Here is a 26,624-nt window from a genome sequence, read left to right as displayed (position 1 = left end):
AGAATGTTGTCCACTCTGATGCTCCAGTCCTTTCATTTCCTACTTCCTGTGACGTAGGGGTTCGCCCCTTGGAGCTACTCCGCCTCCTTACCATAGAGTATAACCTCCTTACCCTTTTTTTATGACAAAATATTATGTTCAATTCACAAGATTTTATAAATAGATAAAATGTTTCACTGCTTTACCAAAAAGAAACGACATAAATAATCAATCACTGGGGGGAAACATGACAGGAGGAGATGCGTTATCGGCATACCGTAGTCGTGTTGCCTATTCTCCCCCGTAGGTGGCAGCAAATACACAATTTTCCTTCCCATCTGCAAGTATAAGATTGTTTGGAGTTACAAATCAGTGCTGATTAAATCAGTACTGCGTTTATGAGTAAAATCTGATTGCATTTTTATGCTTCAACTTCTACCCCATATTATGGGTAGAGGACCTTTTTATTTTCTATATATTAAAATCTATTGCAGTAAATTTGGGATATCATTATGAATATGAATTTGTTTATATTGGTTTCATGTTTCTATTATGGCTTTAATAGTTTGATAGATGCCAAGAAGTATCATCTTGTCATTGTGGATACATGTACCAGTTCTCATAATGCCAGCTAAGCCACGGCCTGAAAACCTTTGGCCTTTTGGCCCAAGCCTATGGGCCCAAGTCAAGACTAACCTCGCCTCACCAGGCTTTCCCTGAGAGAAAGCCTGGTCTTCGTTTACTAAACGGGCCGTTTGATCCGGTCGGGAGCGGAAGAGCTCCTACGTTTTTCTGTAGTCCAAAACGGACTACACTTTGGCCGGAAACAACGACCGGAAACAGTTTCAACCCAGTTTAGCGCATGCGCAAGTAGTTAGCGCATGCGCAAGTACGGGTTAAAACTGTTTCCGGTCGTTGTTTCCGGCCAAAGTGTAGTCCGTTTTGGACTACAGAAAAACGTAGGAGCTCTTCCGCTCCCGACCGGATCAAAAGCCCGAAATTGGAAGCCAGCCCAGGCTAAGACTAACCTACCCCCTACCCACATAATTAACCTTTCCATCGAACAGGGTCATGTCCCCCAGGACTTCAAACTAGCAAAAGTAACCCCCCTGCATAAAAAAGGTAGCAAACTAGACCCTGGAAACTACCGCCCCGTTTCCATTCTTAGCTCCATATCCAAAGTCATGGAGAAAATAGTCTACGAACAGATTGCAAGATATCTCGATGAGAATAATCTGATTTACGAGTTCCAATCTGGATTCAGAAAATCCCATTCCACTGACACATGCCTTCTCTATTTGACTGACCAAATCAAACGCGAAGCGGATCAGGGCAAGTATAGTGGCATGGTCATGATGGACCTCCAGAAGGCATTTGACACCGTGGATCATGCTATTCTGATTGAGAAACTAAAAGCCATCGGTCTTGACAGCGCAGCAGTGAGCTGGATGCAATCTTACCTGGTGGGGAGGGAACAGGTGGTGGAGATTAACGGTACCCTGTCCCCCCCCCTCCCAGTAAGCTGTGGAGTTCCCCAAGGTAGCATACTGGGACCTCTGTTGTTCCTAATATACGTGAACGACATGGCATCTGCTTGCGACTGCAACCTGTTCCTGTTCGCGGATGACTCGGCTCTCCTAGTCTCGGGCAAGGACCACTTGCAGGTTGAAAAGACACTTAACTCTGAACTGAGTAAGATCTGCACATGGCTTAACGACAACAAATTATCAATTCACCTGGGCAAAACCGAGTCCATCCTCTTTGGATCAAATCATAACCTCAAAAAGGTAGAGAACTTCACAATCAAAGTGGGTGACAAGGTCATAACACGAAAAAACGAAATCTCCTACTTAGGATGTATCCTTGAAGCTAATCTTTCCAGCGAAAAGATGACTTCAAAAGTAATACAAAAAATCAACCAACAAACTCGTTTCCTACAGAGGATCGCCCCAATGGTCAACTTCAACACACTGAAGACCATAGCTGGTGCAATAATCCAGCCCCTCTTTGACTATGGAGTCCACGTATGGTATCGTGACGCCCCACAAGCCCTAAAAACTAAACTCCAAACAGCCCAAAATAAACTAATTAGGGTCCTGCTTAACCTTCCCAATCAGACTCACCTCACCGCTACTCACCAGTTAAGAGTGGGGTGGCTCAGAGTAGATGACAGAGTACAGCAACTTGCAATGGGCCTGGTGTACAAGATACACTACACCACTATGATACCCAAGTACCTGTCAAAATACTTTATAAACGTTAAGGATGTCCATAATTACAACACCAGAGGCAGTGCCACAGACCACGTTCAACCCAGAGTCAACTCAAAGAAAGGGTCGAACTCGTTCTTCTGCTACACCACAAAAATGTGGAATGCCTTACCGAAGGCCATAAAGGAGTGTGGATCACTAGCATCCTTTAAAATTGCCCTAAAAAACCACTTACAGGCAGCAGACGTTCACAACTGGTAAAAACCTAGCCCAACCCTACCCTCCCTGCCCCTTCCTTGTATATACTGTACATACTGATTGTTTAGACTTACTGTTACCTGCCCCTTCCTTGTATATATTGTATATACTGTACTTACTGATTGTATAGACCTACTGTTTTCTTTTTTTCTTTACATATCTACTGCATAGTACTGTGTTCTATTTGTCTGTCATTCAATGTTATATGAGATACTTTAATGGTTTCCTGTTGAAATAAGCTTAGTCTTTTCATGGATCTCCTTTTAGTAGACCTTGTACCAGTGAACTGTACCGTCATGAATCTGTACATTTTCCTATGCAAACTTCTAATAAAGCCTTCAATCAATCAATCAATAAAGCATTGCAGGTGAACAGATCTGTATTGTAGCACACACACACACACACACACACACACAAGCGTGTAAAGTGGATGCTCACAAAATATAGGCCTACATGTGTGCGTGCCATGCACACGCGCGAACATAAGTTTGTTTTGAAGAAAAAGAGAGGCTGTGTGTAATGAAACAATTTTATTGAATCTTCCAGTAGAGACTTGATATTCATGGAATAAATCTGCTTTTCTGGGAGTGCTACAGAGAAAGAGAGAGAAAAAAATAACAAAAGAAAAAACAGAGAGCCAAACTGTGAAAGTGCAGACAAATGAAACAACAGAAAACGTTCAAAAATACAAAAAGAATATAAAGAATATAACATATTCTTGATAGCAAATGGGATTGCTCAAAGCATAAAAGAATTCAAAGGCAAAAATCTGCATTTAATAATAAAAAAAAATCTTATTACAACCATCAGTAACTGATAGCTACCTTTTTCATTCAACAATTTAATCATTTTGTAATGTTCAGGCAAAAAACATGTCCCCCCCCAACAGTCTTTTCGCACGTTTTGCTGAGTCAACGTAACAAGAGAAAAAAAAAGCAGAGCCGATGAAATATCTATCCTCAATGTGACTCTGTAGTTGATGTGTTTTGTTTCACTGTAAAGCCTGAGTTATACTTAGTTGTGTGCGTGTTGTGCACCGAAAATACAAGCTCACAATGTGTCCCGAGTAACGCAACTAAGAATAAATCAGGCTCAACTTACTGTTTACTACAGCAAAAGAGACAGACTGAACTGCACTTGTATTTTGCCTCTTGTTCAGTGTCACTTTAAGCTACCGGCCTTCAATGTGTAACACTACACTAAACCAAACTACGCTTTGCAAAATCAGACTGCACAGCACGTACTCTAATGGTGAATATATCTAAACACTAGTCATATTTTTATTCTCTTAAAATTCAGTTGAACACAAGTGTAACACAAGATGAGCGACATTTTTAAACATTACAGGTATTATTCTCGTATGCCCTCACAATGCCATGTCACTGCACTAAACCCCATTTACCACCTACAAACTCCCCCCAAATTAAGCCCTCAATCCCTCATATTAGCTTTTTAATATTTTGGATATCATTTTGCATTCACATTTAAATGCAAAAGTTAAAGTTTACACTTCATTAAATGTTTCCAAATAAAAAAGGGGAAAAAAGCATACAGCTGGTATTACTGTCTTGATTCAATCTAAATCGTTTTTAGATTTAATATTTCATCATTTATTTCATTTCGTTGTATTTTCTGCCTTATTGTTAATTGACAAAACCCTGGGTAATTCAGTTCATGTCTAGTCAAGTACATTTCATGCCAACTCCATTGCAGTCTGGCAAAGAGTTAGCTGGCAGAGACAGATCTAGCCAGCGACTGCAATGTAGCTGACCTGGAATGTCCCGTCATCATTGCTAACTACACTTCGTTATGATCTGGATGACTCCCAGTGGAATATTGAGATGCAAACTAGGTATTGTGTGAGAGGGGGGAAAAAGAACAATGAGAAATGATGAGGAGAAATTGTGGGAGCAAGACCAGGGGAGGATACTTGCGTCACAATTGAGTGCGATGGTCTGATTATTACAGTTGGTCACAAAGCTCAAGTATCTTCCAGTTGTAACATGCTCATTTTTCTTGCCCACCCACCCGCCTGTCCCCCCTCCCCTCCCCTCCCCTCCCCTCCCCTCCCCTCCCCTTCAACTTGTCTGCAAATGTGCCCAATTCAGACATCCTTCAAGTAATATTACAAATAAAACTGTTCAACAACCCCCAAACCCCCATCCTACCCGACCCAACCCCTACTGGCCCAAAGATCAGCTTTTGTTTCCAGCAAACACCTCTAATGCTCATAGATGAGAGCAGGTTGACTGAAGCACCATGCACAGTAAAACCCTCAGTATTTTTAATTCATGTGTAACTCTGAGAGTCTACAAGGTAGGAGCTATATCAACTATTACAAATAAAAAGACTGTCATCTTGTCAATGGCGACATTCTTTTGCCAGAAATGAGTGCGTTCCATAAAATAGTGTCCGTGAAGTGCCTGCACATCTCGCTCTCTCTTTTGCACAGTCTCAGAGTTAAATTTAACACTCTTGGATTTTTTACAGTGTGCCAATCTAGGGACCAGCTACCAACTCCCCAATTGTATTCTCTCGCTACTGGAACCAAAATGCTGGGGTGTGGACAGCCTCAGGGCTGAGGACAGACGGCGTCTAGGACACGGAGGAGATGGGGTTGTGGGGAGAGCCCATCTGGGTGAGCACCTTGTCCAGCCACTGCAGGGGGCCGTGCAGGTGGATCTCGATCCAGCAAGGCGTGCTGGTAACATCCTGCCGGTGGTACTCGGCACCCCAGCCCTAGAACACACACACAAACAGTTTTAGATTATGGTAATAATACTCTTTACTCTTTACTTTCATGGGCATGGTGTTGAACAGCAGTGGAGAACAAAGCGCATCAGTGAAGTGCCTCTTATCACAAGAACTTTCTCAGAGATGTCGTGACTTTTATGCAACAGTCTCCATTCAAGTACCGACAGAAATATTTTCAAATAAGAAGGATCACTTCCTGGTCACTACGTGTGTTGGCAAGGAAACCATTCAGACTTGGCAAGCCATGCTTTATGATAATTATCTGCAGTCTGCTGCACAGTTGGAACGTGCCTTTGACCAATCAGGTTACTTGGGTGAAGCTATCCACAGTATAGAGCATTTCACAACATCAGCCCTCTTTCCTGTACAACAGTGGTTCTCAAAAACACATTCTGGCCACACCGTGTGTGTGTGTGTGTGTGTGTGTGTGTGTGTGTGTGTGTGTGTGTGTGTGTGTGTGTGTGCAAGAGCAGTGGTTCTCAACCTGTGGGTCAGGACCCCCAGGGGGGTCCCCAAATTATTTTGGGGGGGTCCCCAGATGATTAACTTAATGTGCAACATTGTCTTCTCACTCAACAGTAAACAAACCAACATTAAGTTTAAGTGTATAGAGGCTATCTGCACATCTAAAGTGACATTTTAAGGATTTTTTGATACCTCTAAAATTACAAATTAAACATTGACCAAATTGTCAAATATTAGAGGCAGAAATTGTGAAAATACAACGCGCGTTGCGTTGTGAGCATGTAGATCTGCTATTTTCACAATAGAACCGTGTTATACAAAATGTTATGCCTCAACTCTTAGTGCTCGTCAGGGTGGGGGGTCCCCAGTTAAAATATGATTAATATGGGGGTCGCGGCCTGAAAAGGTTGAGAACCAGTGTGCAAGAGAGAGAGAGAGAGAGAGAGAGAGAGAGAGAGAGAGAGAGAGAGAGAGAGAGAGATTGAGAGAGAGAGAGAGAGAGAGAGAGAGAGAGAGAGAGAGAGAGAGAGACTAAGTGACTAACCTTGACAAAGCTCATGCGGATAGTGCACATCTTGGTGAGCTCATAGACGGCCTCAAAGCCGTGGTTGACAGACTGGGCCAGCAGCTCGGCAAACTCCTGATTGTTGAAGATCTTGAGGCTGCAGCCGCTGGGGATCTTGCAGACGGTGGTGGGATGGAAGCCGTGGTGGTAATTACAGTTACGGCTCTGGACAAAGATGCTGCTGTCACTCAGACACTCTGCGTACACCTCCCCGCCCACGTAGTACAGATGGACCCCTGGAAGGGAACATGTCACAGAGGTGAGGTTTGAAGAACACGCCATTGATTCGATGGTTATCATTCATTTGTTTTTATCTTACTTTGTGTTCCTACAATTCCCATGAGGCACTTAATATGCTTGCATTAATATGCTTGCATATTAAGTGCCTCATGGTAATTGTAGGAACTTGTGGGAATTGTCGGAACTATGGCCGCCATTTCACACACCTGATATTAGTTCCTAGGTTATTTTCCTAGTCAGGTTGGATATATGTCACAGCCACGAGTTGTAGTTTTCACATTCATGGATTTTACTCCAGTGTCATCACTGGAGTACACTTTTCAGCCCATCTTCTGTGACGAGGTCCTCTATTCTTCTATATTAATGCATTTAGTGTGTTCAGATGGGGAGGGGCCTTGTATAAGCCCTTTGGGCTTCTTGCCTCCTCTTGGCACTTTTCTGTGCACACATGTTGTGCTGTTTTAAAATAAATCCAATCAAAGACACACAGAAGACTGGTCCGTTTCACTCTGCAAAGATCGCAAAGCAGAGCAGGACACATACAGCGTATGTGAGATACAGGAAAGGAGCTTCACGTAGGGTTCGATACTCTGAACCAGTGTTTCTCAAATTGGATTCCAGGGACTCTGTGGGTTCCTTTTAGAGGGTCTAAATGGACCCATGCAAGCCTGTAACTCAGACCCTAACGGGTACATTTGGTTCCATCTGTACACTGAGTTAAGGGGAAACCTTGAAATTTAGAAGTTTGAGAAACACTGCTCTGAACAATGCACATCGACTCGATCCCACCCGCGAGCCAGCTTTTGAACTGATTTGTCATTTAGCACTGACAGACTTCACACACCACACCTTTGCCGATGTGCCGCCGGGTGTTCTCGATGGTGGAGTTGCGGTTGACGTTGGAGAGCAGGCCGAGGCAGAAGCGGTTGCGGTTGTTGGAGGGGTCCGTGAAGCCGTCGACCAGCACGCTGGTGGAGGAGGCCTGGAAGGCTTCACCCACACGGTTGTTGAGCTCGTAGTAAACAATGGAGCACCAGTGCTTCGGCTCCTCATAGGCTACCGGCTGAACATCTGCACAGGAAACACATTGATATGTTACACACCATCAGCACAATGTGACTCTCACACAAATGCAGAGGTGCACACACACACACACACACACACACACACACACACACACACACACACACAACACACACACACACACACACACACACACACACACACACACACACACACACACACACACACACACACACACACACACACACACACACACACACACACACACAATAAGGGTCTTTTTACTACAAGGGAAGTTGCACAGCAATCCATCAGAGTAGTAGTAATAATTGTATATAGCAAAGACAGGGTTTACAAAGTGCTTTCCTATAACATTAAGACAAAGGAATTGTAAAATGCTGTGAATAAAAGGATGCAGGATTTTACATAGAAACAGGACCTCTGCGCACAGCCGATTTCCATGTTATCCTCCCTTGGGATGGGTCTGTTATCACCCCTGTCATGCTTTGGCCATGGCTCAGTAGTCGGACTACCAACTACCAGGAGCTGGTAGATCTGTTATCGCCCATAGACTTGTCATTGCAATGCGCATGCGTTCACAGGAACAATGTACTGGTCGCTCCCGCAGTGAGAACCGAACACGGGCCGTCGGATTACCAGTCCCCGTCGCTACCGACTGAGCTAACCAGGGAGCTGGCAGACTATTTTTTTTTTGCTTGCTTTTACACATGACTCGGTAACGGAATGCGACGCGGCGGTGAAAAATACTATGCCTAACCCTAACCCTAACCCTAAACCTAACCCTAACCCTAACTCAAACCCTAACCCTAACCCTAACCTTAACCTCAGTAAAACCATGGCTAAACCTACTGTTAAAAAAGAAATGTCCGAGCGGCGCATCCATCTCAGTAACGTCCTCAGTAAGAACGCATGGCTAGAATTCCCAACCCTGTAGTCTCGAATCCCAGCGTGACTTCTTTTTTTCCCCTCGTGTGTTGGCGCATGCGCATTGCAATGACAAGACCAAGGCTGATATTAAGGCTGATATTGGGACTACCCAGCTCCTAGTAGTTGGTAGTCTGACTACTGAGCCTTGGCTAAGGTATGACAACATTGATAACAGTCCCATCCCAAGGATATGATAACGCATGTATCAGGTGCTGTGCAGGTCTAAGATGAAGCGTCAGCCACCGTAGCCAGCTGTGCATGCCCGATGAAGCTCAGCTGTGCATCTAATTCCACTGTAAAAGCGAACTCTCCTAAAACAATCCCTGGTAAGTCATAACAAATATTTGATTCAAACACATCGGCCCCACTTGCCCACTTGTGTACACTTGCCCGACCAAAATCAATGCGGAGCGATGCAAAGGCCAACTCATGCGGACCGCCTTGCGGTCTGTGTGCCAGGCTTTATTAAGAAGGAAGGGCAGTGGAGTGCCCTGCCACCGTGGCCTCTTTAAGCTTGGTATATTGGGTGGTGCCTGTGCCAGCTGGCCTCGCCCCTCTCTACAGGGAGGAATAAATCATGTTTATCTAAGCGCATACCTCTCCTAAACTTCCTCTGCAGCATGGCACTAGCTCGCAGGTGTGTTTTGTCTGCCCTGTTCCCAGAATTGGCCGACAATGGAGAGGCCTCTCCCCTCCACAGGATGCAGCTTGTGGAAAAGAGCTGAAAAACGCCGCAAATTCCCACTTCCATGCAGCTCACTTTTCATCAACACCAGCTCCTTCCCGCCAATACTGTCCCTGTGTGTGTGTGTGTGTGTGTGTGTGTGTGTGTGTGTGTGTGTGTGTGTGTGTGTGTGTGTGTGTGTGTGTGTGTGTGCGTGTGCGTGTAAAATAAAATCAAGTTAAAACATGACAAATGGCACCATCAAATAAGCCTCAGTGCGATCAACTGCATTACAAGTAACCAAAAGAGTTACGACAAGGTCAAATAAAAAACCCTTCCACTGTATCTGTTTGTCATTTCCTGTCTTTTTTGTTTAATGTATTTAATCTGACACTACACTACACACTATATCAAATTCCTTGTGTGTGCAAATATACCTAGGATAAAATAAATAATTCTGATTCTGATTAACAAAATGCTTAACCTCAACATGCTTAACATGAGTTAGATAATGTATATCCTTGTGCGTAGGGTCCATTATTTATTCATGAGGCAAAGCCTCATCCAACTCAGTATAGAGCTAAACCACAGAGCTGAGGTAGCGGCAATTATGGCAGTCAACATTTCACATGTAGAAGTTTGGAGGTAATTAGTGAAGTGGCTCCTTAACGAGTTTCAAGCGATTACCACCGGCAGAGATGACATAAGCCCGCAGGTTTTATGGGGGCTCATAAAGGCTTGCTCTAAGACCGAGCTTAATTGGCAGAGGCTTTGAACTTCCCCTGGGGGTTGTACATACATAGACAGACCCTAAGTGCCATCCCTTTTCCACACGTCTTTGATTGTCGAAAATTACTCGCCGAAGTATGTGGTCTGCCAGCTCAGCTGAAGTTCTATTTCTGTTTCCAGGCATAGCCTTGACACCGCAAAACAGTGATAAAACTCATTCACAAACTCTGGGTTCCCAGAAGTCTCTGCACCTGCAGAGCAAAGGGGAGCAGGTGCAGAGGCAGTTGTGGGGATGATGCCACATGGGTGTGTGTGTGTGTGTGTGTGTGTGTGTGTGTGTGTGTGTGTGTGTGTGCGTGTGTGTGTGCGTGCTAACAAGCGTCGCCATGGTTACCTGGCCTGTTGTTAGTGCCCTCTAGGGGAAGTGCCGGTACCAAGAGGTTGGTGTCCATTGGCTGGGGGCAGTCCTGTGTCATTGGCTCTTCTGATGGGGGCATGTACGCTGGAGGAGGTGTCTCTGCATTGTGGAGGTGCAGGGGAAATGGACGGGAGACAAATGTCATGAATAATACTCACAAAATGCCTTCTTATCGCAGAAAATATCACACACACATCAAACCCTGACACGTTATCCAGCCACCCCCTTCACCAATTCTCTAACCTCACATATCATAACTTCCCTTAATTGAGGTTCAATGATGCCTTCAAACTCACTACCACCTGACATTAGGAAAAAAACATATTAAAAACACACTTGAAATTGTTGGATGGAGCATAAATTGTACGATGGAGCATAAATTAAACATGACGTTATTGGTTACGAAAGACCTGACGCATTTCATGACAGATCTCCTTGGTCATTTTATGCACTTTCCATTGATCCAAGTGTGTTTCTGCTTATCTTGGTTATTCTTGGGGAGTATGGTGGTTTTATGTCCCACAGCTGCAATTCCAATATCTCTTCGGGAATAATAAAGTCAGAGACCTGGAACTTGGAATCTGAATTTGACCATGACTGTTCACTTATTTGAACAGTTGAACAGGTTTTATTTTGACAATGTGGACACTTTGTTCTTCTCATTTATTCTTGCTAGGCCTGACACTCATGCACTCATGATTAGGGACTGGAGATTAGGAACCAAGCAAAGGCTATAACTGCATACTGAGTTGATGTGGGATCACACCAACAGAAACCACTGCATCGCTGTGGGTGGGCATCTCACCGGGCATCTGGAACGGACTGCCGGGGTCAGAGCTGGTGGGCGAATGCGGGAAGGTGGCACTGCTGCTGCCACTGCCTGGCGAGTTGGGGTAGCTGTTTCCCGGCGAGTGAGGGGGGAAGGGCATGGTGATGGTGTTGTTGGCCTGGGCAAAGGATTCTGGGAAGGTGGCATTCTGGGGCATGTGTGGCTCATTCTGCTGCAGAGGGTTGCGGAAGCGTGGCAGCATGGTGTGCTTGGCGTTGAACTCGCTGTTCCTGGGTACCAACACAGGGGGCAGCACTGAGGAGAGAGGCGATAGGCCGGAGGATTGGTTAGCAATAGGGCTGTCACGATTATGACATTTTACATGGCGATTAATTGTCACTCAAATAATTGCGATTAACGATTTAATTGTGTTTTTGTCGTTGACAATTACATTACTGTTTGGCTTTTAGGCTTTGAAGTTTCACATGGTAGATACGACACATAACCTAAATATACAAAGACATTATGACATATTTGACAACTTTATACTTAAAAAAGAACATTGATAGTGGAAATAGCCGATCTACAAGCTCACAACGCGTTGCGTTGCGACACGTTGTGAGCTTGTAGGTCAGCTATAATCATCAGCTATAATCGTTTTTTCAACATGGAAACGATTATGAAGATTATGAAAAATAATCGTGATTATGTCAAATAATTGCGATTAGACGATTATGTAATAATTGTGACAGCCCTAGTTAGCAATCAACACTAAAGCCAACATTCTAGGTTCAATAGGTCAACAGGCGTTACAGAAAGAAAGGAAAGAAAAGAACAATTGAGATGTGAGTAGAGCTTGATGTCTGTGTAAGAAATACAATAAATTACAGCTTTTTTGATTATTGGACAAACTCAAATGAGCAAGATTGAGTCCACTGTTAGGTTTCAATATATTTTCAGTTAATGGCCCATCCCTTGATGTGAGTTAGTACATTTGCTGGGTAGCAATGCAAGAACTGCGGAGAGTGGTAGAGGGAAAGATGGAACCTTTAGGGAAATAACAGTCAGCTCTTACAGCAGTGGTTAGGGGGTTTCCGGGGGTGGGGGGTGTGAAGTTTGTCAATGGAACTTTACTATGTATAATAAAAGAGGTTACATTCAAACACCAGCCTCATAATGGATAGAGAAACAATTCACATCAACATCTCAACAGTTTTTTTCTTCTTCTTTTTTTCACTTGACATTGACGTTCAAATACATTTTCTAAACGTACAATTATTTATAGAAACTAGAACAATATGAGAGAGGATTTATTTTACAGCTTTCCCTGTGCAGGTGTGCTTTTTAACAATTCACACATGATGCACCATTAACTTTTATTAACAGTGCATTCTGCCTCACCCTCTGATGTAATGTTTGACCCGCTAGACAAGGAGAGGCCGGGTGCTGGTTAGCATTCTCTTTGTGTAAGTAAGCTCCATGAGTCTAGCTGACACTGTTCACTCCACACACACACACACACACACACACACACACACACACACACACACACACACACACACACACACACACACACACACACACACACACACACACACACACACACACACACATCATGAATCCTTCCTGATCTCACTGATTCATACTTTATTCATTCAGTCTACTCATTTGTTTTCATGGATACCAATTCTCATGTCAGATCCTGCCATTCCCACGTGCAATGCCTGGTTTTACCCACCTGCAGCTCATTCCCACTTTAGTCCCTCAGTTTATTGTCAATATTGCATGGACACCTTGCATGTCCACAACCGATTAAGAACCTTTACTTTGTTCCAATCCAATATAGCAAGGGTCTTCAACAGGGGGCTCGGGACCCCGAGGGGGTCCCCAGAGTTACTACAGGGGGTCCGCCAAATCTTTGTGATATGATAATTATTTTAAATTAACAACTTTAACCCTCACATCCCTATTCTGAGGAGAACTTTAGCCAAATATAGCAGATCTACAAATTCTCAACGTCTCACAGCAGAGCTTGTAGATCGTCTAGATTTGTTGTAGAGTAAAAATCACACCCGTGTGAACTGAGCGGTGGTCGTTGAGGCTGCACAACAGCAAAACATATATAAATATATATATATATATGGGTAATGATAATAATAGTAATAATAATGTGTGTGTGTGTGTGTGTGTGTGTGTGTGTGTGTGTGTGTGTGTGTTGATTTTCAGGCTAGACGCAACAGCACCCTCTTTGGTCAACCAGTGCCACTCCAGGCTACAGACCCACACACAGACCCACACACAGACATATACATACATACATACATACACTGATACACACATGGCCGTGCGTGCGTGCGTACACACACACACACACACACACACACACACACACACACACGCACACACACACACAGGGCTGGGTTCGGTAACCGCCGTACCGCCGTATCGCGGTATACCGCGGCCTACCGCGGTGTCAGGGTCCTTACCGCGGTCAAAAAAGACAAAAAATAGGCTATTTTTATTGAGAACGAGCGAGTTTTAAAACGGGGGAGAAGCGAGGACCGCATGCGCTTCATGCCGCTCTGCTCTGGGCCGCGCACAACATGTTGATGTTTGGAACAATTGGAAGCTTGGCCCGTCACAGGCTCCGACGAGTCCGACAGAGAGTGAGACACAAGTAGACACTGGAGCAGTGCAGTAGCCTCGTAGCCTCAGCAGCGTTAAACTTTCTCCATAATCCACACGACACAACTCACACAAGTATGTTTATACATACCTCGTGGCCGTTTCTTTTTTATTCATACGGGCGGAGCGCGAGGACTAAAACCGAAAATGAAACCAGCGCTATGAGTACTTTTACAGTAGCGCGTGTGCCCGTCGTTGTTCGACTACAACCTTTTCTGTCAAGTCTGGTAACTAAAACCTGTTTACTATGTTTATATCACCACGCAATCAATGCGATTTGAGACGTGAGTTTGCATAATCACAGACCGTACACAATCACTATACCCGTCTCATCTGGTTTGTTCACAAACAACATGCAGTGTCTGAAGCCCCAGTAGCCTACCAGTGGCGTCAGTTCAGAAAAAGCTAAGGTATGGCAACATGACAGACACCAGTCATGTTGCCATACCTTAGCAACAGGCACGATGAAAGTACATTTTATTATTTCCCCCTGTAGCCTAGGTATGGCAGGTGCCATAGCTTGCCATACCCAATTGACGCCTCTGTAGCCTAGAGAGAGAGAGAGAGTTGTCTGCCTGCCCTGCTCAATAGCGCCCCTCCTTTAACGTGTGTGTGTGTGGGTGGTCTGTGTGTGTGGTCAGGAGAGGTATGGCAGGCGACAGACATACACGGCCAGCCAGCCAGCCAGCCAGCCAGTAACATCTTGAAAGCGAATTACAGGAGCGGCGGGACCACCGCTCAAAAATGACCACATTAACACGCACCCAACAGAGACTGATGACAGTGCTGTCAAACAAGTCTATGAATCTATGTAAGAAATCTATAACAATCTGCAACACAATTTTATACAATATGTAGTGGGGGTCCTTGGCCTGAAAACGTTGAATACCCCTGCTTTAGTTTGTTCCAATCCAATATAGTATATTATTTAGTCACAAGCTCAATACTTTTCATTTTCAGAATTGTTCAAAGATTTTCAAAATGTTTAAAAAATAGACAATAGGCAAACTACAAGCTGCAGCTTATATAGATAGGCTATGTTTGATTATTTTGCACAACACTGTAATAGGGCATTCTGATTCAATGGTAGGGTTGCAGCGGTACTCGGTGTTACCGGTGTTACCGGTGGGCGAGCACAACAACGAGTACTTTACCTGCACACCGATAACACCGTTAAATAAAAAGAAAACGCTTCCGCTGCTCTGCTTTGCCCTAGGCAGGCTGCAGGTAGCGCAGTACTAGAGATGTGACGTTCGCCAACGATTCTGCTCTTTTGAACGGCTCTTTTAAATGAACGATAAGATTCGGTTCTCAAACGCGGGAGATGTTCCTTGTGTGAGAGTGTCGAGAACAGATTCAGAATCAACGGATCATCCACGGGGCGAGGCACAGCCCATCAGACTGACGTCTCGTCCCCACTCGCAGGGCACGTTCCAGGTGGCTAGTTGTGGCTTTATAATGTCACAGTGCGCAGTAGGCGGAAAAACAACGATGAGCCAAACAAGAAAACGCAGGGCTATTGTAACACTAATAGTGTTATTGCTTTTTTACAAAGCTGAATTTTTAATATGGTCGGATGGTTGTTGTTGTAGCTTGAGTTAGCATCGGCTGCTACTGAGTGCTCACAAGACGACAAGACACTCAATGGTGTTACCGATAACCGCGGTGTTGACTCGGACTATATTTTCGGTGTTAAAAATCTCATACCGTTGCAACCCTAATACAAGGTATCTTCGATTGTGTTATAAGCCTTTCAGCATTTATACCTGATCCTGAACCTGATTCTCTGCCTGATCCCTGAAGATTAAATTTGTCTCCTCTGATTGATCTCCTAGTTCTAACCCATGCCTGTGTACCGGATTAAACCTTTTGAACTTTGATTTCTTGGCTGATCACTTCTTTGTCACGCTTGTGAGTTCTTACCCGTTCTGAGTCATTAGTACACATATGCACAGACACCCACAAGCACGCATGCACACGTTTTTAATAACAACTACAAAATAAAATCTCCCCCCTCCCTATCTGACTATCTATCATCCCGCCAGCCGGGTGCAGATGGCCCTGCATTTTTCAAATGTCTGCTCACAGCCCTGTTGGTTTTAGCCAGCAGTATTTGGCCCTGGCTCCCAGACATTCTCCTCTGAAAAAACATCTTTGAGGTGAGCCTCTCTGGAGGAATTCATCACTTGGGGCAAAGATCCCCGGCTGCTATTCATGTCGAGGGCGAACGCCGAGGTGCAAGGAGATACAAACCACAGAGATATGCTCTGCTTGTGTCTATAAATACCTGTGTGGACAAATAAAATTTGTACTGACATGCGAGAAGGGGGGCCCTTGGCTAGTGTGTGTCGGGCTGTTAGCCTGTGGGGCTAACAGCAGACGCATCTGTTTTTCAACCATGCAGGAGCTCGGAGCGCGAAAGTGTGTCCTCAGATGTTCTGACACAGTCGCACACAATGAACAACTTAAACACTGACACACTGCGAGCGTTAATGTGTGTGTTTAACATATTAGTTACAAACTTCTTGCTTACAAGGTTACAGGTCCACAATCTGGGCCTTGACACTTAACACTGTTGTTTGATACAACGGGAAAGGGGGGCAGAGCAGACAGGATGTGTGAGTGTGTGTGTGTGTGTGTGTGTGTGTGTGTGTGTGTGTGTGTGTGTGTGTGTGTCAGTAGGGTGTGGTTCAGTGTAGACAGACAGGTGTTCTGGGGTGGGTTCACCTTTGACCCCATGTCCTTCACCCGCTGCTCTAACAAACGTGTGCGCGGCCGTCAGCCCCTCCTTCCTCCCATTGTGTGTGGGTGACAGGCTTCCTGTCCCAGCTATCCTCAGAGAAACACTCTGCACAGTCTGCCGTGTGTGTGTGTGTGTGTGTGAGTGTGTGTGTGTACAGTATGTGTGTAAATTTGTGTCTGTGTTAATATATGTGTGTCTGTCAATACATACGTGAATGTGTGTGTGTGTGTGTGTGTGTGTGTGTGTGTGTGTGTGTGTGTGTGTGTGTGTGTGCGCACGCGCTTGTGTGTGTTCGAGAGAGAGAGAGAGAGAGAGAGAGAGAGAGAGAGAGAGAGTTTGGGCCAGCCGTGCAGAACATGGACAAAACAAAGCCCTCATTCTCCCCCAGCTGGAATTTCCTGCCCCCCCTACACACACACGCACAGATGCGCGCACACGCACGCACGCACGCATGCACGCACGCACGCACGCACGCACACACACACACACACACACACACACACACACACACACACACACCCCTGTGGACAGCTGTTTCTGTCTTGTCAGCTGACCCTGATCTTCTCAGAGAGACAGCAGATTGTGTTTGGTCTCTCTTTGAAAAAGTACATGAAGATCACAGGAAGCAAGACTTCAATCCTTCTCTTTCACACACACACACACACACACACACACACACACACACACACACACACACACACACACACACACACACACACACACACACACACGCACACACACGCACACACATGCATACCTACTGTACAGTGTACACAGAATCCCACACAACACAGTGACACTCTGGCCTGTCCTCAGCTGTATGGATAAAAGCTGCATGGCGCTTTTGGCTTTGGGCTCAAACAGATAAACTCCTCGTTGACAGGAGGAGAGCATATCAAAGACGGAGGATCAGAAAGGAGTGAACATCTGCTGAAGCTGTTGTGGGGGGGTGGGGGGGGGGGAGGAGGCATGCACTTCCAAGGTTAATGCTCTACAGAACTGCCAAAACGGCTCCCGGAGTTCGTCTTTTTAAGTCATTTGCTCTGTGTGAAGCTTAACTTTATCTCTGCCGCAAAAATGCAGCGAGTAGAGACAACGTCGCTGTTGCGTGAAACTAGAAAAAAAGCACCTCGTTGGATGTTCTGAACTTTAGTGAAGCCAATAAATCAATTCTGAGAGAGTGGTAGTCCGACAGACAGACAGACAGACAGACAGACAGACAGACAGACAGACAGACAGACAGACAGACAGATTTGACACTATTATACATTCTCTAGACTTTCATTCACTACCACTCTTACTGCGTTCTGAAAAGTATTTTCCCATTGTCTGATTGGGTTTGCCAATAACATGTCATAAATATTCTAATATATATAAATTCTAATTAAAGGTATCAACAGGAGCTTGTGACTAAACAATAACTACAGCTATCCATTTTGAAGTTGGAACACAGGGGGGGGAGTAATGGTTTTGAAAGTACGGTTTCCCCCCGACCGCAACGATTAAGAAAACTATGCTATGGGCTCACCTGGGCTGTCCACCCTCTTATAGTGGTACGGGTTGATGCACACGTCCTTCTGTTTGGCTCCGAACGGGTACTCGCAGCACTCCAGGGGCTTCAGCTCGTGGTGCGACTGCAGGTCGGGCCAGCGCCACACCCTGCAGTAGATGACGTGGGGCAGGCCCTTCCTGTGGGACACCTGCAGCAGGGATGGGACCATACTGTATCATCACTGTCTGGCAGAAACCTTGTATCTCCAAGTTTCAAAATGTGTATGTTTTTTTTTCGTAAAGTAAAGCCCTGTTTCATCACATAAGACTGTCGCACAAAACTAGTGAAAACAGCAGATCCACAAGCACACAACGCCTCGCGGTGCGAGGCGTTGTGTGCTTGTAGATTGGCTATTTTCACTAGTTTAGATCGTATTTGAAATGATGAATACAAAACAAAACGGTTTTGGACATACAAGGTTTCCACCCGACAACGACGATATGAATGTCACGATTATTGAGATTCATGATATTAATAGAAATATGCTTAAAATTCTTAAAATGACCCTGGAACATCTGGCTTTGTCCGTATGCACGCCCAGGGTCACATTGGCCAAGCTTCGAGGAACGCTTAATCAAACTAGAAAAGCAGTTCCTCCAGAAACTGCGTGGGCTCGCTGAAAACACGCACAAAGTATATTATGTACTGTAGAGAATGTACACTTCCCTCCTCAGATGGACTTTCGATTCAGCTCAAGCCCAAGCAGTAATATAAAAATGGTGAGACAGAATTCATTTCCCAGCAGAATTCACTGGGAAACAGTTTTTTCAAAAAGTATAACAATTTGTAAAGGGAAAAGTACAAGCACTAATAACTGCGTAAAGCTGAACAAGGTTTGAACGAAATTACTAGCTGAATAAATGTGGAACTAATAGTATGCCAAAAAAAGTGGCGGAATAAATATAAATTGAGGACAACTAGTGTGCTAGCTAAAGCGAGCCCACAATTAACTCATATAAATAGCACCGCTTACTTCACACTGTATATGATTTTTTCTTTTTTTTAAATACTAACGATTATCGTCCCATGCATGCCCTCACCTGCAGCCGGCCGTCCAAGGAGCGTGGGATGGTCACGCAGTTGCTGGGCTGCCCGGGGCAGCTTAGCGCCCTCTCCAGCTCCTCCATGGCTCCCTTCTTCTTCTTCAGCTTCTTCACCAGGGCGTCCACCGCCTTCTCTGCCCACTTCTCCTCCTCGTCACCCTGCTTCCAGCCCAGCAGCCTCTTGACCGCCGGGCTGGTGAAGGAGAAAAGCGAGGTGACGTTCATGTTTCAGTGGGGGGGCTGGACCTCCCTCCCTCCCGCGCTCGCTGTCTCTCTCTTCTTGGTCTTTCACCCGTCTTCTCCCTTTTCTGAAAAGGTCTTTCGGGGGACGGAAGGCTAAACGGAAGTCGGGGGTAGAGGCTTGTATATGAATAGTCCAGTTACAGTAGTTTACAGAATGGTGTCCTGGTAATCCTTGCTTGCGAAGCTTCAGTCGAGGTCTTCTTTCCTAGAAAGAGAGACAAAGAAGGAGGTTAGAAAAACTAAGCGACAAAAATTTTAAAACACATTTCCATACAGTAAAATCCAGAGTGTTCATATAACTCTGAAAGTGTAAGAGAACTGTACCAGATTTGAGCCAGAGGCTATGGCTAGTTGGTGGTCCTTTACATGGAAAGGTTTGGGAACCCCTGGGCTTGGCTACTTGTGTTGGTGATGCAGAACATGTGCTACTGTCACACTGAGTAAGTTACTAAGGATAAGAGCAGCCCGCTTCAAATGGAATGTTAACATGTGGACAGCTCATCTGTGTGTGCTACGGCCCGGTGTGTCATCCGATCATTGACCCACTGGACAAAACAATATCCAGGCCAAGGCGAGGACTGATGTCATCCTATTATGGCTTCTGGGAAGTGGGAATATATAGTGGCAGAGGAGTCAAAAAAGGACACCCACTTCTGGTTCAGCCCCTGAATCAGACATTCTTTAGATAGCTTCCCGTCCATATGGCTCGTCGTCACATTACCAACAGTGCTACCTCACAAATATCACTTACAGTACAGCCAGGACCGTGTCAGCCCAAGAACCAACAAAGCAAGATGATTCACTGTATGACAGGAATGCTGCAACTGATCCACATACACATTTAACCACTCAAACTATATGCTCTAGTGTTTCCCTCTACACCAAATATCTTTGCTGAAAATAGCAGATATACAACACCACAACGCGTCGCAACAGAAAGCATTGTTAATTTGTAGCTCTGCTATAAGTCACCAAATGTTTGCATATCACCAAAATGGTCATCTACTACAGTAAAGGGACACTAGCATTTAAGTCTATCTAGGTCGTCCTCAGACGAGCCCTCCATCGCTGTTTCCAGTCATCTCGGTTCTCCATACATCTGGCCAGCTCATTGGTGTTCTGTGTCCCTACGTCTTCCTTGAGTACGTCCACGTATGTTTTTGTGGGACGTCCTCGCGACCGGTGCCCATGTGTTGGCTCCCACAGTACCAATTTGCTGGCTGGAAGCTCCTGGTGTCTTTGGCAGTGTCCTGCTAGTCTCATTCTTCTGGTGGCAATTTTTTCGCTTACCCTTGGTATTCCCTCATACAGGCTCCTGTTGGTAACATGTGCACTCCTGTTGATGTTGAGTACTGCACGCAACATTCTAGTGTAGCACCCATTTAGAGACTTCTGCAGCATTTAAGTGGTTAACTCTTAACTTTCCCACTGCCAGATTATTTATTTATTTATTGGGTCTGGTGCCATCAAAAAGCGGCTTACCTTTGCGACGTTATAGTAGATAGACAGACAGACATTTATTTATTTATTTTTATTTTTTTGGGTTGTGCAATAGTGCACTTTGGTCTGCCAGGCAGCAGAGGGCGGCGTCATGCGAGAATGAATGTGAATTTGCCTGTTATGTGTTGAAGAAGAAGAAGACCAGTCACTGGCCATAGAGCCTTACAGCCGGAGGAAATCAACAAGGAAGTGAATTGTTCTCCGTTGATCTAACGCATAATGGATTTTTTACACCATCACCGCGGAAAATGTGTTTACAGTAGACGGCCGCGCGACCCCTCATCAGCTTACAGTCATCAGACGAACGAACCGAACGAGCGCCGTATTGGCGGAGAGGTCTTGCGCAATCGGGCGAACGTGAACGTTCAAAGCGGTGGGAGAGTTAAGTAGGAACATTATCAATATGAGATTTTTTTCTGTGCTTCAGAGAGACCGCATTGGGTTTGAGCTGGCAACGTCTGGGAAATAGTTTTTAACAAAAAACAACGGAAATGCTTTTGGCCCTCAATACGGCCATTCACTGAGGATCCACAAGAGCCATTCGTTAGCCATGAGGTGTACTACATTGCTTTTAAGAGAGACAAACACGAGCATTTAGCTATCACAGCTCCAACTCCTCTCTGATGACTGTATGGAAATAGGTAGAGAGGGTTTAAAACTTGATTCAAGATCTGAACATTCACATACAAACAATGGAGACATCCTACATGCAGCTGGAGAGCATACTGCCCCAGTCCAGAAGCCCATGTCCAAGCTAAATACTGATACGTTAACACTGACCACAGTCTTAAACTTACTCACACAGACACACCACAGACGGCAGTTCATCAGAAGTCTGACCCATCTTTTTATACCTACTGACTCAGGGTGAGGATGCGTCTCCCTCTGACAGTAAATAGAGTGGTGGATTGGATTTCCTACGAGCAGGAACAAAAACATCACTCGTGGCTCACTCCAGTTATTTTGGTCCTTTCAGATTACAGGATGAATAAATAGCCATTTCTATCTTTATCAGCTACTGTGTGTGTGTGTGTGTGTGTGTGTGTGTGTGTGTGTGTGTGTGTGTGTGTGTGTGTGTGCGTGTGCGTGTGCGTGTGCGTGTGTGTGTGTGTGTGTGTGTGTGTGTGTGTGTGTGCCCTCATCATACAGGCACACAGGCAGGGAAGTTTGATGAGAACAGGTGCTGTTTACAACACACATGTTGTGTTGTGGAGTCATTGGAGGCCTACTATTGCCAACCACATGGACAGGAAAGCTGCGAGTTGCACTATATTTAGTGTGGCCACCCCAATCACATTGGCTACTCTAAAAACTGAGGACTGATTTGCCAGCAGGTTGGGGAAGGGGAGGGAGTATGAACTTGTGCGTGCGTGCATGTGTTGCGTGCGTGCATGCGTGCGAGAGAGAGAGAGAGAAGAGTGAGAGAGAGAGAAAGATAGATTGGCAGTGACAGTAGTTGTTAATGATAATGCATGCAGAGAAAGATCTTGATAGAGCAGGGGTCTTCAACGTTTTCAGGCCAAGGACCCCTTAGTTGAGAGAGAGATGAAGCAGGGACCCCCACAACCTTTCAATATATTCCATATAGTTTAATTGTTTGACAGCACAATCATCAGTGTATTTTGGGTTCATGTGAATTTGTGTTTTCAGATATTTAACCACTTAAGTTGAGCCATCATTAACAAATAAACTTGACCTTTTACTCTGTACTTATTCTGCTCTTTTTCCCCTCCACACCAAACCTCTTTGCAGAAAATAGCCGATCTACAAGCTCACAACGCCTCGCAGCGCGAGGCGTTGTGAGCTTGTAGATCTGCTATTTTTGGCAACAGTTCTCAGAATATGGACACTAGGGTTCAAGTTGTTAATATAAAAAGGATTGGAAAATTTTAGAGGACCCCCCTGTAGTAACTCTGAGGACCCCCTATAGGGGTCCCGGACCCCTTGTTGAAGACCCCTGTGATAGAGAGTGAGAGAGAGCGAGAGAGAGACAGACAGACAGACAGACAGACAGAGTGCGAGGGAGAGAAAGAGAGCGAGTGCACGACGGCTGCCGGCTGCGTGGGTGTCTGGGGGAGAGAGGGAGGGAAAGAGAGACATGAAGGGAAATATGTTCAAGAGCAGATGTGTGAAGTAGGACTGGTGTCCCAGGTGCCAGCATGGTCGTATTGTCTCCGTGTCTCACGGTGAGCAAGGCAGGAAACAGGCCCCAGATTTATTTCAACATATCTGTCATCGCCAGCACAGCACACATCACTTCCTGACTGCTGATGACTGCAGGTCGCTACACAACAAACACACACGCACGCACACGCGCGTGCACATTGCGCAATCCACAGGTGGAGGGAAGGAAGTAGACTAGAGAATGCAGGCTATTTACAAAAACCCTCCACCACTGACTGTCTCTCTCTCTCTCTCTATCTTTTGGTCCTCTCAAAGATGTTTTATTGGTCTTTCATGGGGATAACTGTCAAAGATCCTGAACAATCTCAGGTGCCGATAGGAAGATGTGAGTATGTTTACCATTGTCCAACTCCAATATTGTTTCTGTTTGGCACTGGGCAGAAACCTTATGTCCACATTTAAACCTTTTTCTTTTCTTTTTGCTTTTTCGTAAATGAATGCCGTACTTCAATGGACAATAACGTTATGCAAAAAGTAGCCAATCTGCAAGCTCACAACGTGTCACAATGCAATGCTTTATGAGGTTGTAGTCAGCTATTTTCCCTATTTTTGAAAGTGAAAGTGGTTGAAATGTATAAACATTGAGCTTTTGACTAAATAACTACATTGAATCCACTGGAACACAGTTTCCTTTTTATTATATTTCCTGAACAGTATGTTTTGGAGATATAGATACATACATGTCTGCCTATCACACATAGTACTGATGTCTTATAGTCATAGATGCCTTGGTGTCATAGACTGGCAGCCAAGTACTTTGTGGCTGAAACTTTAAAACAGCTGATCAACAGCTTGCGATAAGTTGTGAAGTTTTAGCAGCGATAAGTTGTGAAGTTTTAGCACCATTTTAAGAGTTATGAGCATGTTCTGATTTCACAACGCTTCCACATAATCACCAATGAGTATCATAATACAATGAGTCCCCTATGCTGTAGCCCACAGAGGTCTTCAACAGGGGGTCCGGGACCCCTAGGGGGTCCCCAGAGTTACTATAGGGGGTCCTCCAAATATTTCAGTGATAGAAACCTTTTTTTCCTATTTTTTTATGTTAACCACTTGAACCCTAGCGTCCATATTCTGAGAACTTTAGTCAAAAATAGCAGATGTAGAAGCTCACAACGCCTCACGCTGCGAGGCGTTGTGAGCTTGTAGATCAGCTATTTTTGGCAAAGAGCTTTGGTGTAGAGGGGGAAAGTACAGGTCAAGTTTATTATGTATTGACAGTTCAAGTGGCTAAATATCTGAAAACACAAATTGACATGAATCCAAAATACACTGATGATTGTGCTGTCAAACAATGAAACTATATGGAATCTATGAACAGGTTGTGGGGGTCCCTGCTTCATCTCTAACTCAACTAAGGGGTCCTTGGCCTGAAAACGTTGAAGACCCCTGCTGAAGCCAATCTAGCCATACAAAGTGTTGTGAATCCAATGTAATAACTGGATGAAATGCAAGACAGAGGTGTTTGCTGTTTGCTCTGTTCGGAGCAGAGCGCACCTGCAGCAGCTCATCCCCATGACACGCACATTCATCAGTGCACGAGCACCAGTGTTTCTTTCATCTCTGTGAATGCTTTTAAAACCACGGGTGACTGACTGGCCAAACGCTGCACAAAGTGTCTCCTCAAATTATTGGCTTAGGAATGCGACAAAAACAAATAAATATCGATGAATTCAAGTCATGGGGTCTGTAATCGATAGAGAAAAGGGGGTGAACTATCCCTTTACGGACAGAGTAGAAGGAGTAAGAGACAGACTAAAGCATAGTTAGAGCACTTAAGTTGGAGCAGAGACAAAATGCAATCTAGGTAGGCAGGAAGGTAAGAACATTCTTTCAAAAAACATATTTCAGGCCCTGCACTTGCTTACGTCATGATGGATGATTGATCATCGAACCACATTGCTTTTTACCACATCTCTGTGACCATGGTGTTTGCTCTTCCACATCTCTTTAGACCAGTCCCTATGTGTTCTTTTCTTTTTTTTGCACCACTTAACTCTCAAATGTGCATTTGACTTTGTGATTTTTAGTTTACAATAACATCCCTCTTTAACTTTGTCAATGGACTCTTCAGAGTCTGTCACAGTCCTAAATCATATCCTACATTGTCATTCTCAGTCACCTGAGGGAGAAATGCTCTTCTGTTTTCCCTTATATATCAACCAAATCAAGAGCACCACGGTCATCGAACGTGTACTTGTTTCAAGCACAATTCCCAACCCTATTCACTTTCTTTCCCATAGATGTAAGTGCATTGGCACTTTAGTCACTGTTCCTGTTGAAACAGCCGACCACACACGTTAAGGGAGGGGCGCTGTTGTTCAGGCCATGCCAGGCACACACACACACTCTCTCTCTATTGGTGAGCAAGTGTGGCTCACTCACATACACACACGCACCCCCCCCCCCCCCCCCCCCCCCCCACACACACACACACACACACACACAAAGGCAGACACACACCTTTACAAGGTTATCCTCTCCCACTGCTATGTTGGAGCACAATCGCCTTGGATAGTTGTTAGTTGACCTTGCAGAAGCTGTTGCCCACACAGGTTGAGTGAAGTTGTCTGACATGGCTTTGACCTAGATCTAGCTGGTAGTCCAGTAAGCCCACTAACTACCTTTGCCCTTAAAAGACAGGAATGTGTACATGGAGAACAAACACATTGAGTATATACTGTATATCTATACTATAATTTTGCAAATGTCTGTCTGTCTGTCCCAGCGTTTCTCCTCGGTGGCTGGAGCAATTGATCTGAAATCGCATCACCATCAGCATATGAACACACCTGACATAACTGTGAAGGCCGTTTGTCACTTTCACAAATCGTATGCTGTATATTAGCATTTTTATGCTGTATCTACTATCTATTCTGCATCTAGCATGAGGCACATCTATTCTGCATCTAGCTTGAGGCAAAATGTTTAACCAGCTCTGTGTGTGTGTGTGTGTGTGTGTGTGTGTGTGTGTGTGTGTGTGTGTGTGTGTGTGTGTGTGTGTGTGTGTGTGTGTGTGCAGGCAGGCGGGTGTGTGTGCAGGCGGGTGGGCGGGCGGGCGGGCTGGGGGGGGACAGTATCTCTGTAGCCATTAAACAAAACGGGTTTCTTACATTGATGCTCCTACATCATGCAAGCACCAGTTAAAGTTACTTTCCATCCCTCATATACTGTGTGCACAGTGCACATCCCATAACCCACACTGCACATCATTTTGGAGCTCATATCTTTGAACGGGTAAGGGCTAGTAATAATAATTTGGCTTCCTTTGATTCCTATTTTTGCCCCCTTCAAACTATTTATTGTTCCTAGCTGGACCTTTACATTATTTGACCTTTTGGTGGACTTGTCTCCTCCTGAATCAGGCTAAACTGATGGGATTTGTATTTTGTGACCCAAATGGTACTAATGTAGCATAATGTAACAGATAGCCCACTCCGCAAGTCCCATAGGCCATTCTGCACTGCTTCACTGTCCGTTAATTAGTTTAGGTTTTAGTGCAGGGCTGATGGGTAGGATGGGAACGCAACAGAAACTGAACAGACCAAAGCTCTGAGCCCGCCTGTGTTGAGCCCACAAACCTCCTAGGCTGCTTACCCTCCTAAAACATCCGTTAATCAATTTAAGTTTTATAAGAGGGAGATCTGTA

At 44.9% G+C, this 26,624-nt stretch overlaps 1 protein-coding gene across 1 annotated transcript in view; it reads right to left on the bottom strand.

Moving 5' to 3' along the window:
• Window positions 1-4,642: 4,642 nt before the first annotated feature.
• Window positions 4,643-26,624, bottom strand: part of smad1 (SMAD family member 1) — a 26,589-nt gene continuing 4,607 nt past the window's right edge. The window contains exons 2-8 of the mRNA XM_080720978.1: window positions 19,043-19,493; window positions 17,979-18,150; window positions 11,059-11,337; window positions 10,230-10,352; window positions 7,321-7,542; window positions 6,211-6,467; window positions 4,643-5,186 (exon numbers count right to left, since the gene is read on the bottom strand). Of these exons, the coding sequence (XP_080577104.1) occupies window positions 5,043-5,186; window positions 6,211-6,467; window positions 7,321-7,542; window positions 10,230-10,352; window positions 11,059-11,337; window positions 17,979-18,150; window positions 19,043-19,270 (1,425 nt within the window). The 5' untranslated portion in view covers window positions 19,271-19,493 and the 3' untranslated portion in view covers window positions 4,643-5,042. The remainder of the gene's footprint in view (window positions 5,187-6,210; window positions 6,468-7,320; window positions 7,543-10,229; window positions 10,353-11,058; window positions 11,338-17,978; window positions 18,151-19,042; window positions 19,494-26,624) is intronic.

Source organism: Nannobrachium achirus (genome assembly GCF_963921795.1).
Source record: "Nannobrachium achirus genome assembly, chromosome: 3".
NCBI lineage: Eukaryota > Metazoa > Chordata > Actinopteri > Myctophiformes > Myctophidae > Nannobrachium > Nannobrachium achirus.
This window is presented reverse-complemented; position numbering and strand designations above follow the sequence as displayed.